Consider the following 11,681-nt stretch of genomic DNA (forward strand, 5'->3'; position numbering starts at 1 on the left):
ATGCCTTGCCATGAGGAAAGCCAATTTGATCCCCAACAGGACACAGACTCTTGTGTAGCCTTTCCTTGTGTTTAGCAATGACTCTTCCATGACTCTGAGGTAGAATGATTTCTTCCCAGTAAACCAGAACACGTCAGCTCCTCTGAGTTGCAAAATCAGGAAGTAATCCATGACTTACCATGTAGAAAGAGAAGGATTAAAGCAGTATGCCTTCCCATCAGACATGCTCATGACAGGAATTCCATGCTGAGTCAGCAAGATCTGAGAGACAGTTGCATCACTTCCTGCAAGTCAAATCAGACCAAAGTGTTTCTTTTGGAGCCTTGCCTAAGATTCATAATGGTAAAAAATGGTATCTACCATATCTTATCAATTACACTAACTAACAGAAAAAGGTTCAATGTAGTTCTCAAGCACTGATAGGAAAGTCATGACACAAGCTAATGATAGCAAGCACCAGCTCAGTGCAGCAGCATTAACATCAATTTTGCAAAATACATTATCAATCTTGATGCTGCAATTTATACAGAAAATGAGCTAAATTAGGAACATTCTCCTTATCTAGGGGAAAATCTTCAGCAATTCTGCCACGTCTTTTGTAACCCAAAAAGCCTTTAGCTTTCTTTTCCCCATTAAGTTAAAATTATAAACCCGCCATATTTAGAAAAGTGCGCTCTCTAAGAGCACAGTGTAAGTGGGATAGCTGGAGTCTCATTTCCCAGCATATTCCAAGCCCAGGGCTTGTGCATGTAACTTCTAATGATGACATTTGCAAACTGCTAATACAACTGCTTTCTAGCTAGTTTGGATTAGTACTGTATGGATTAAAGCTAAACCAGAAGCTAATGTACTCTGAGACACTGCTTTTCTGATGATTTGTGTTGTGCCAGATATTGCAGCGATTGAAACTGAAGATTTTAAAGTAATGAATCAGAAGATAATCAGTTGTTCATCACTGAGACAATAAACATGCAAATTACAGAGAAATTGCTGTAATAGCAGATTTACATTAAGTATTTATTTTGTGATCTTCACAACACTGAATTTCTACATTTAGAAGCAAGGCAGACTATAAGCTACAGAATCTCACACAAGTTTGCTACTCACTGATATTGCCATCACTGTTATTTCAAGAACTTCCCTTTACTACACAATAATGAAGGGAAATTATTTGTTTAGGTGTTTCAGGTTTCATAGAATTTCAGCATATTCATAAAATGGTACTCAATAGTACAGGTGGGCTAAAAGGTTGGTAATTAAAGGACTTTTTTATTACCTGAAAATATTGTTTGCAAAGACTCGTCTCTAACAATGGCTGTCTGCTTGTGAACATCCCTGAAAAAGACAAAAGGACAAGTCTGCAGTCAACCAACTGAAAACTCCAAAATCTTGTAATAAATGCACTTTTTCACTGTTCATGACAAAGTGGGGGGTTGGGGAGCTTGTATAGGCTTTTTTTGTTTTGAGATTTTCTTCCTTACTTTGACAAAATTATTTGGCAAACTTAAATCCCTTATGGCAAGACAGAAGTTAATAGCAGAAAACAATTTTTATGGCTCTTTATCAGGAAACCTCATTACAACAAAGCAAACACTGAGGATCTAAAGAACTCCTTTAGGAGCTCTGACTTGCCTGAGACATTAGATTGAATTTAACAACTGCAAACAAGTTACCAGTGTTTTTATCTTGGCATCTTGAAAATGGCTGGAGAACTTTAACTCTGAAACATAGTGTATAGTGTGATGGAAGATGGAAATATCCATACTTCCCTTCCCCACCTCCCATTCCATTCCACATGCATCACAAGCATTCAAACTAGTGACTTCCAGCTGATTCTTTATCTTCATTCTAGAATCAAGTTCAATATTCTGGACTGTCAGAACAGAAGCAGGATTTTGCTGAAACAGAACCAGTCCTGCCCAGTTAACCCTGCATATTCTATTCAAAAGTGGACTTGTGTTCAGACCTGATGTGGTTTAAGCTCCTGTCTCAACAGCAGCACAGGGACACAACTGAAGGTGTCTATGGACACGGCCTGAGCCAAGGTGGCCCTTACCAAACAGAGAGCGTAGCAGCAGTGGTGAGAGCCATGATGCAGGAGCCTGTGCAGTGCAGGGTGGAAATGGGTGTGTTCAATATTATGGGAGGAAGAAGGCGACGACCACAAGCTGAAAATACTGACAGTGTTCGTTTCTCACAGGCCACAGTTACAATCTCACTGGGAAAAACAAACAAACAAGAAACATTTGCGTGTTGTCAAATGCAAGTAGCATAAAACCAGGCTGAATTCTTATCATAAAACTTGGGTAAATTGCCTAAAAAATAACTATTGCGGCTTTAAGAGAAAATTTTTGATACCAAGAGGAAAAGTCATAAACTAAACAGACCAAGGGACATAGCTGGAAATATCAGTAAAGCTTTTGGTTATACACAAGCTCTCCCTCAAGGCTGTACTTGTATTTAGCTTTAAAATCTGCTGCTTCTTTTTCAGACCTAGACAGGGCTCAGAAATACACTTTCAGATGAAACTCTAAAGTTGGAACTAGGCAAAATTGAAAAAAAATCAGAGAAAAAATAGCTAAAGACTCAGGAAAATACTTTGACATGACCAAATATGCCATTTCAAATTTTTCATTCTTAAGTGGTTAGCACTTGAAAACCTGTCACTTACTACTTATTCAACTTTAATTAAGAAATTTAAAGGAGAAATGTAAAAATACAGGAAAATAGTTGTAACTGGCTAATGCAAATTGTGATGTTTTAGGACTGCATAAAGTTAATTCTTGAAGCAAAGCCTGAGACTAAGAGCGGTGCACACTTTTACCCATAAATATTATGAAAAATAACTGTAAACTGTACTTCTGTACACCTAAAAATGTCTTCTGGCCTTCAGGACCCCCTTCCTCCAAAAGATGCTCTCTTACCAGCTTCCTGCTGCAGCGAGGATTCGACTGGTCAGGACTGTCTCCCATTCCTTCCCTTCTCGATTACACTTTAACCTGCTCAGCTTTGAGCCCCCCACTGTGGTCATTTCATTCTCCACTTCAAGGTACATTGATGGATCTGAACTTATCTGAAATACAAAAAATAAAATAATATTTGGAAGAGGAAAATACTACTCAAAAAAGCAGCAACTATTAGAACCAAAACAACGCTGTCTTTAAGAACACATTTAAGTATGGCATTCTCTGTTTAATGTGGGTTCAAAATATACCATGGCACTTCAAATGAAGCAGACCTCTGAAAATCAGCCTTGCCTAAAACACAAGTAATTTCTTTGTATTTGAAGCACAAACATAGGGAAAGGCTGTGCTAGTCTGTCTCTGCTTCCTAATTATGGGCACCAGATCAAGTCTGTATGTGCCCAGTCTCCCCACAGTCTTACAATTGGAACCAGACTACCACAGCCTGAACACACCTAAAAACTGCTTCATAAATACCTAAAACATGACTATTTGCCAGCCTGTTCAGATGCAGAGAACCTCCAGAGAGCTCTCAGAAAAGCCCTGGTTTTATTCCTCATGGTGTACTCCCAACACCACTGAAGTAACAGTGCAGCAGCCACTCCCCCCAGACACTCTTATCTCCACCACACACTTTGGCTAACCAGGGGGAGGGACAGATGAACCAGAGGTACTCAGTCCTCTTTGGAGTTTAGCTGGGTCAGAAGTGACCCATTTTTAGCTGATTTGTCACTTTCTTTGCTCATTCAGACATATTCTTAGAAGCTAAAGCGTTACCATCTTGCTTGCTTGAACAAATACATGCATTCAATGTTAACTCATCAAAGGATGTGAATAACCTTAGGATATTTAAAAGAAAGCAGGATGTTTTTTGTTTGTTTTTAAAGTATTTTTTCCTTATAGTCCACTTACTTGCAAAGTAAACGATTTCTGTGGGATTGGGGTTGGCAGTTTAAGTGCTAATGCTGGTGCAGAGATGCAAGCAGCATCCTTCTCAGAGGCCAGTGTAGCTGGGGACTGGAAAAAAATTGCAGAAATAGTTACATTTTTTAATTTAAAAAAATGAAAATCAAATATATTCTACCAAATAGATTGATTTGAAAAAGAATTTTCTTAAAATTCCAAATAATCCCAATTGCAAATGTTAGTCTTGTTCCAATTAGTTGTATGAATACGAGTTTTTAAATATAGCTTCTAAGAATCAAAGAAAAACAAAAAATTTGAAGTGGTCTCTCTTTTTTTTTTTTTTTTTAACACCCCTATTTTCAGCTGCAACTAATTCCTGAAAATTCTCGTGTATTACATGGGAAATCTAAGCTCTAGATACTGAAAACACAGGTATCTATATGCCTGAAAAATGATGGAAACTCAAATGCAACTACTTTAGGGTTCTGAGGAAATTTATAACCATTTAAATCACCATATCCAAGTCACCTTCTTGTTCTTGGACCACTCTCCATCATATACCACCAAAAACTGTTGGCATTTCATTTTATTCTCGACAGTCTTTGGCAGGCTAGCATTACTTAGGGACCTTTAGTAAGTAGCTACATATCTATATAAAAGGTAAACACATTTGTCACACCACGTGCACCTGCTTTTTCTAAGCTTAAATTCTAAAACCAGTAAGTTCAAAGGCATGGAAGAGGGATGGCTAAAAATTCTGAGGGACTGATACTACTTGTGTTTCCCTGAGCCAATGGAACAAGTCAACACGGGACTGACTTTATTAAATAAACTTTGAAAGCCACAATGATTTTTATATATTTCACCTGAACAGTTAAAGTTACTGGTACAAGTCTGGAGTCTTTCCTAGGCCTTCCTTTTTTCTTCTTTTCTACTGTTTCTCCCTCAAGTTCCAGTTTCCGTTTGGGTACACTGAGTGGTTTGACGGCTGGAATCTTCTCTTCACTGTCACTGCTGCTCTCCAGAATATCCTTGGGCTTATTGTCTTTAATTAAATTCTGATCCTTCAGTCTGTAAAAAAAAAGTCTGTAAAAAAAAGCTGACTCCAAAAGTTGCCATATATCCCACACATTGCCTTCTTGCAGATAAGATGACATTTCTGAGCCCTCTTTCAGTGCATTTCAAAGCACACAAAGGCAGGAGGAGGAAGCTGTAGAGGTATGGCAAACCCTTTCCAAAAGGACAATGTGTAATATAGATGTAAACCAAGCAGACATATTCTCCCCTTAAAAAAAAATTAATCAAACCAGCAGTTAGCCATGGGATAAAGCTGGAAATAGCAACTACACTTAAGCATTCAGTTCCAATTACCATCAGATCTCTTTCCCTGAGCTGATACAAATAATTCAGCACTCTAAGATGCAAGAGTAGTTCATCTTTTCCCCTTCAGTGGACATTAGACTTTCTGCTTATTCATGTAGAACTTTTGTCGTTCTGTTGTCTACCCCCACAAGTTGTTCTGTTCAGTTCTGACTGCTGCAAAATGTGTATCTGCAAACCATACACATGGCTTCACTGCTCCAGCTTCCATTCCAGGAAACATAACTATGGAATCACAGAATGGCTGGAGTGGGCAGAGGCCCTGAAGACCATCTGATTCCAACAACATGCCATGGGCAACTTCCACCAGACCAAGTTGCTCCAAGCCCCATTCCACCCGGCCTTGAACACTTCCAGGGATGAGACATCAACATTTTCTCTGGGCATCCTGTTCCAGTGTCTATCACCCTCACAGTATGGGATTTGTACTAATATCTCATCCAAGCCTGCCCTCTTTCAGTCTGAAGCCATTCTCCCTTGTCCTGCCACTACATGCCCCTGTGAAAAGTCCCTGTCCAGTTCTTTTGCAGCCCCTTTGGGCACTGCAATAAGGTCACTCTGGAGCCTTCTCTTCCCCAGGCTGTGCAGCCCCAGCTCTCTCAGCCTGTCTTCACAGCAGAGGCGCTCCAGCCCTCTCATTATCTTTCTGGCCTCCTCTGGACTTGCTCCAACAGGTCCATGTCCCTGTATAACTGAATATAATATAACCCATACAAATACAATCCCTGAGAACTCTCTTGTTAACTGTTATATCCTAAAATAGGTCATGTAATCAGACTCTTCCCCTTCCCTCCAAGAGCTGCTTATTAACTCACACCGTTTTGCCATTTATTCCTTAACTACTTGGCTTCAGAGAAATACCTTGCACAATCCAAACCTTTTTTCTCTGGCACCTGAATTATGCCAAACAATACACTTTTATCCATATTTCAATGACACATTAAAGCATTTATGAGAGTAATTTAATACATCTTGCTTATGCATCACATGGTAAAAGCTCTTTAACATAAAAATATTGTTGTATAAAACCAAGTTTTACTGAAAATAACTGGGAAACTACATACATTTTTCTCAAGATTGGTATTTTTTTATCATTTGTTTTGGTGAAACAGGAATATTTATGCCATAACACTGTGTCACAAAACAAAATGCTTTTCTTTTTTTTTTTTTTTTTTAAATCACATGGATCCAGAGCCAAAACCCTTTAAACTCAGAGAATCTTCTCTGCATGCCTTCAAGGCATAAAGCTGAAATACAGCTGCAGCTATGATGATGAGAGGTCATCTGCTGACATGTACGGTAATTTACCTTGAAGTCAATCTCTCTTGTACAGAGATGCAGGCTGGCTATTTTTGGCTGGTTTTGTCTTCTAAGGAGTCCAGCTGCACTCAGTGACATAGGCCTGTGCACACACAACCTCTTACAACAATAGATTTAACTTGGACTATCTTGGAGATTCTGTGTGATACCAAAATGCCAGGGACAAATGTACAAAGGGTAACAGCAGGACAGAATTCACCTATTTGTAGCTGCCCCCTTCCTTCCAATAGCAGAAGAAACCCAAGACGACTTCTAGAGTGTCACTAGTGTGACATCTACAGACACAGAATTAGTGCTTCAACTCTACATGATTCCCTTCCTCCCTCCCCAGGCTATGTCTTACCTGTCCACAACAGTCTGATTTGTGTTTGTTACAACAGCAGTCCCTGAGGTGGCTTTGGATCGTTCTGTGAATCGAGAATCAAATGCTTTCATAGGCTCAATCTTGGATGGAGTTGTCAACACAGAGGAAGACGATGCAGAAGGAGCAGCTGAGGCAGAGGTAGCATTTACACTGTCAAGAAAAGAGACAGCGAAATAAGGATTGAAAAATTGAGTACTGGTAAGCTACATTGCTCATAACAACCAGCATTCATGATAGTGGCTAGAAAACCTTTCACTCAAGTATATAATCAATTATAATATTCTTTTTCCACTCTTTCATGCATCAGTGTTTTACAAGCTTTGCTTACTCTCAAAAGCTGTCTATGGTACACCTCAGAGCTTCATGTGGCCACATAATCTGGATTAAAAGACCCTAATTCATTTACTGTGCATTTTAAATACAGGAAGGAAATTATACTTCCAGCTGGTAATTACTGAGAAAGGATTGCTTTTTAAAATGATCACAGGGGTTCCTGCTTTTACCCCTTGTTCAGGTTAAAAATAGTTCCATTACAATATTATATTTCACTGTTTATCAATCAAACAATTGGGGATGAAACAATTCATGCCAGGTTTAGATTTTGTTGCTGAAAAATCCAACCTGATTATTAGGCCTTTCCAAGCATAACTCTAGGGCAAAGGAATGTGTTTTCCCCACACTAAAGCATTCCTGGGATCTATTATTTCAATAGCTGTTTACTTTAGAGATTTTTCAATTCATTCAGAGAATTAATGGCTCTAAAATAACTGATGCTTGTACTAAAAAGCTGCTAGAAGTACAATTTACAAAGAAAAGAATACTTAATAGTTCCATCTGTCAATCATTTCTCATAGTCCACCGGCTCATTTTTTAATCTGTGGCCAATTTCAACCAAATTTGATGGAGAAGTAGAGGTTTCAATGACACTATGCTGCTACAAATACTATAAAAACACTCTGAGAAGAAGTCAGGTCAGTGCTACCGCTGAGGGAAAAGCAAGTAAAATTCAGTTGTTCTGTAATTAATTTGAAGGACAGACTGGCCAATCAGCACATGTGCACTGACAAGCCAATGTCACTGTGCTCTAATGGGGCTGTTATACAGGAAAAAAGGATCTGAAGAGAAGATTCAGGTCAGAATTTGATGTAAAGTAGGTTTCATTACTTACACTACTGGAACACTTTCTATTGTTTACTAATAGCAACCCACCAACAAGTAATTTTGCTAAAGCACAAGCAATCAGCTGTGTACTTCATTACACTGAAGTTCACTGCCAGAACTATGCACATGCATTTATTCATTCCCAACTTATCAACATTTGAAGTAACCAAACACTAATAAAATCTCAATGTTTTCAGGAAGATTAGATTCTTGGGGTTTTGCAGTAAGGAAACTACTTTAAGAATTTCTTCATTATAAAACTATAAATAAGAATTAAAAACTGAACAGACTCATGTGAGTGAAAAACAAAACAGCAAATACTGACCCATCTTTATTGGCTGCATCATCTGTTGGTTTTATACTGGCTGCTGTTGGCTCTACAGAAGGCTTTGAAGTATTAAGGGAATTTGCTGCGTTAGAATCTAGTGACATGAGCTGCTGGTTACTTTGAGAAGACATCATTGAGCCAGACAGAGTTCCAGATATTGGGATGCTATTGAAAAATGCTGTAGAAAAATCCCTAAACAAAAAAGACAAACAACAAATACATTTCTCAAAACCACTTTAAAGATAATTCAAAAATAGTAATTTTAGCTAAAATATTTATTCCATTCTTGCTTTTTCCACATGTGGATACTCATATACAACCAAACTAAATCCCCAGTACCTTTTTAGAGTAATTTCTCATATCCAAACGACCATAGTATTATGGTACTAATATAGATATGAACCAACAATACATTAGATATTGATCATCTATAACCCTAAATAATGAGAATTGGCCTGATCTATTAGAAGTGAGATCTTATGGCCAAAGAACACTGGTTGAAACTGTATTGCATAAGAACACTTATTTCCAGTAAGTGCTTTATGATGCCCTAAGATGGAATGCCAAGCCTGGAACAGGGAAAAAACAAACAAACAAACAAAAATATAAGAAAGTAAAGAAGGATTTTATGGATTACTTCCAAACATACCCAGTGTCCAGTTGAGCTATGCAGAGAGGTGTGATCCTTCTCCGACCATCTGCTGTTCGTGTTTCCACTTGTTTTTTTAAAAGATTCTGTTGGGAAATACATTTTGTCATAATTTCTGATAAATAGGAAATTGCTATTTTAATTTTTTTTCCAAACTAGATATATTAGAAGAGGTGCCTCAATTAAAAACCTGTTAGCAAAGACTTTTTCCCATAAACACAACCAATTTTCCAATTTTCAACCTGTCCATCTGTAGAAAAGGCATTTGTGGAGAATGTAATCTGCTCTCCACTTTAGAATCAAGTCTAAAACATTATGCATATCAAATCTTTAATTAAAAATTGTGTTCTATGCTTAGGACAGAACAAAATAATGCTTTCAATCTCTGTAATTAAGAAACTGAAACACAGTTCAACAATTTCTCTGTCATTAGTTACTCTTGGTTTCCTTTCTGCACATCAAGAATTTTGCACCCATCATAGAGATATCCACAATCCTGCTTCCACATAGCCTGCCTTCTGCTTAAAAGCATTTAACTTTGCAACAAGTCCCAGTAAATGACCCACTACGTTGATCAGCTGGGCCATACACAGGCTGAAAGGTGCCATTCAACACAAATAAGGGCACAGAAACTGGTTCTTTCCTAACAGTTTGGTATTTAGTGACCCAGTATTTGACAGTGCCCAAGAGCACCTACCTTTCTGATGTCCTCCAGACTCTCCCCATTAACCATGCTTGCCACTTTGGGAGCTGTGGAATTCCCGGAGCCTTCCCGAATTGAGGCATTCTTCTGATCCCCCTGCTGCTGCTGCCTCTGCTGGTACTTGAGCATCTCTGGATTCTCAATAATGGTGGTGGACAACTGAGCTTCAGTCATGATAGCCAGGCTTTTGCCATAGGTGGACTGGTGAATGTTGCTCTGGGAGCATTAAAGATGTGAGTGACCATGACATCACTGATTGTAATACAAGGGAATCATACAAATCTAATGGAATCCATAAAATGCCCCCTGTATCATTTATACACCAGATTTTTTCCTTTGTGTTTCAACTAACACTAAATCAATATGTAAAATAAATTAAATTCAAAGCTCTAGTTGCTAATAGCAATGAGAGGAAAAACAGCCAAGAGCAATCAGTTTAAAAAGACTTGCATATATGCAAGTGAAAGAGTAATTTTATAGAGCTTTGAAGCACTCACTTCTTGTTTCCTTGGCCAAATAATTACTTCAGATGTATAATGATGTGTAAGCAAGTGGATGTTTTCCAAATTCTTTCTTTCCAGAACAGACACTAATACCACACATTCACTTGACTACTCTTTTTTAATGACTTGTAAAGCAGACAAGAGCAACATATTTTCTATAATATGGAAATCAGTCACTACATACTTCTATAAACAGGCCAGTATTTTAATTGAATCAATACATCCCTGAAATATGATCAAAGGTTCCCTGAGTGCTTACTGTACCTTTTCCTCCTCGCTGAGTGGGTCCCCAAGTTCATCCTGGGAAAAGTCCAAAAATGCCACTGATCCATCCATGGAACACACCAGGATACCAAGTCCATTAAGGGTCCTGAGGGAAATAAAGGTCCAACTTTGTTTTTAATCTCTTTCATTCAAGCAAAGATGATGGACTGTTCAATAAAATCTGATGGACTGTTCAATAAAAATCTCAGCTTAAGATTTATTATCACAGCAATAACTCATGGAACCAAAGAAGTGGGACAGTGAGGACACAGGATGACAGGCAGCAGAGCCCCTGTGCCAATGCTCCTTTGCAGACTGCACAAGGATGGTGGCACTGGGACAATAACCTGCCCATGGCATGAGCAGCACCATGAAAACTTTCCTGAAGGGGTAAACCTGAGTAGTGTTCACAATGAACAGTGAGAGAAAACTATAAATGCATTTTCTTCAATAGACGAGCAAAATTTTTGTGCTAATGGAAGTGGGTGAAGAAATGGGCCCTCAGCTGACAACCAGGCCAAAAAATCTTGGTATTAGGCAAGAACACAGGTTTGATTTTGTTACTGTTCAATTATTTGGGTTTTTAAGCAAACTGCACATGTGTTTATTTGTGGGGATACATAGTAACCCTCTTCTGGAGGTCAGGTTTTCTTTCTTAGCAAAAAGAGAGAGGAGAAACCATCTATCTTAATAGAATGATAATCTTGCATATGTAACCTATTACTGCACATTTGAAAAAATACTTGAATTTTGACTTCTCCCTCAGACACTTTTAAGTACACAGTTCACAGAGACAGTGACACAGTGGCTTACAGATGAATTGTTACACAGAAGGGAAGAGGAAAGGAAAGCTGGCCCAACTCCAGAGTCCTAACCAAGTTACTAAAAATCTATTACAAGTACCGCAGCTACAGGCATTTGGAACCCTGATTTTTGTGGCAGCTGGTGCCCTGATACCATCACATCCACAGAAATCAGCTTCAGCACCATGAAACAAGGTACACCAACAGTACTCCAAAATAGAAAACAGTAAACTCATGTTGCAAGTTTTCTGTTTGCTTTGCAGAGAAAATTGCTAAGCTCCTATTGACCTCTGGATCCAAGCAATTGTTCTGTGAAAACAGAATCCCTCACAGATAT

At 38.5% G+C, this 11,681-nt stretch overlaps 1 protein-coding gene across 3 annotated transcripts in view; it reads right to left on the reverse strand.

Annotated features, from left to right (window-relative positions):
- Positions 1-11,681, reverse strand: part of HIRA (histone cell cycle regulator) — a 32,038-nt gene that overhangs the window by 4,865 nt on the left and 15,492 nt on the right. For 2 of the 3 annotated variants that reach the window (XM_084217271.1, XM_084217273.1), the window contains 11 exons: positions 10,542-10,647; positions 9,769-9,990; positions 9,072-9,157; positions 8,420-8,614; positions 6,913-7,083; positions 4,736-4,955; positions 3,876-3,980; positions 2,925-3,073; positions 2,057-2,218; positions 1,277-1,335; positions 179-284 (listed from right to left, as the gene is read on the reverse strand). In XM_084217271.1, coding sequence (XP_084073397.1) covers positions 179-284; positions 1,277-1,335; positions 2,057-2,218; positions 2,925-3,073; positions 3,876-3,980; positions 4,736-4,955; positions 6,913-7,083; positions 8,420-8,614; positions 9,072-9,157; positions 9,769-9,990; positions 10,542-10,647 — 1,581 coding nt within the window. The remainder of the gene's footprint in view (positions 1-178; positions 285-1,276; positions 1,336-2,056; positions 2,219-2,924; positions 3,074-3,875; positions 3,981-4,735; positions 4,956-6,912; positions 7,084-8,419; positions 8,615-9,071; positions 9,158-9,768; positions 9,991-10,541; positions 10,648-11,681) is intronic. The other variant, XM_084217272.1, reaches the window with a different exon arrangement.

The sequence above is a fragment of the Fringilla coelebs genome (genome assembly GCF_963513975.1).
Source record: "Fringilla coelebs genome assembly, chromosome: 17".
In the NCBI taxonomy this organism is placed as follows: Eukaryota; Metazoa; Chordata; class Aves; order Passeriformes; family Fringillidae; genus Fringilla; species Fringilla coelebs.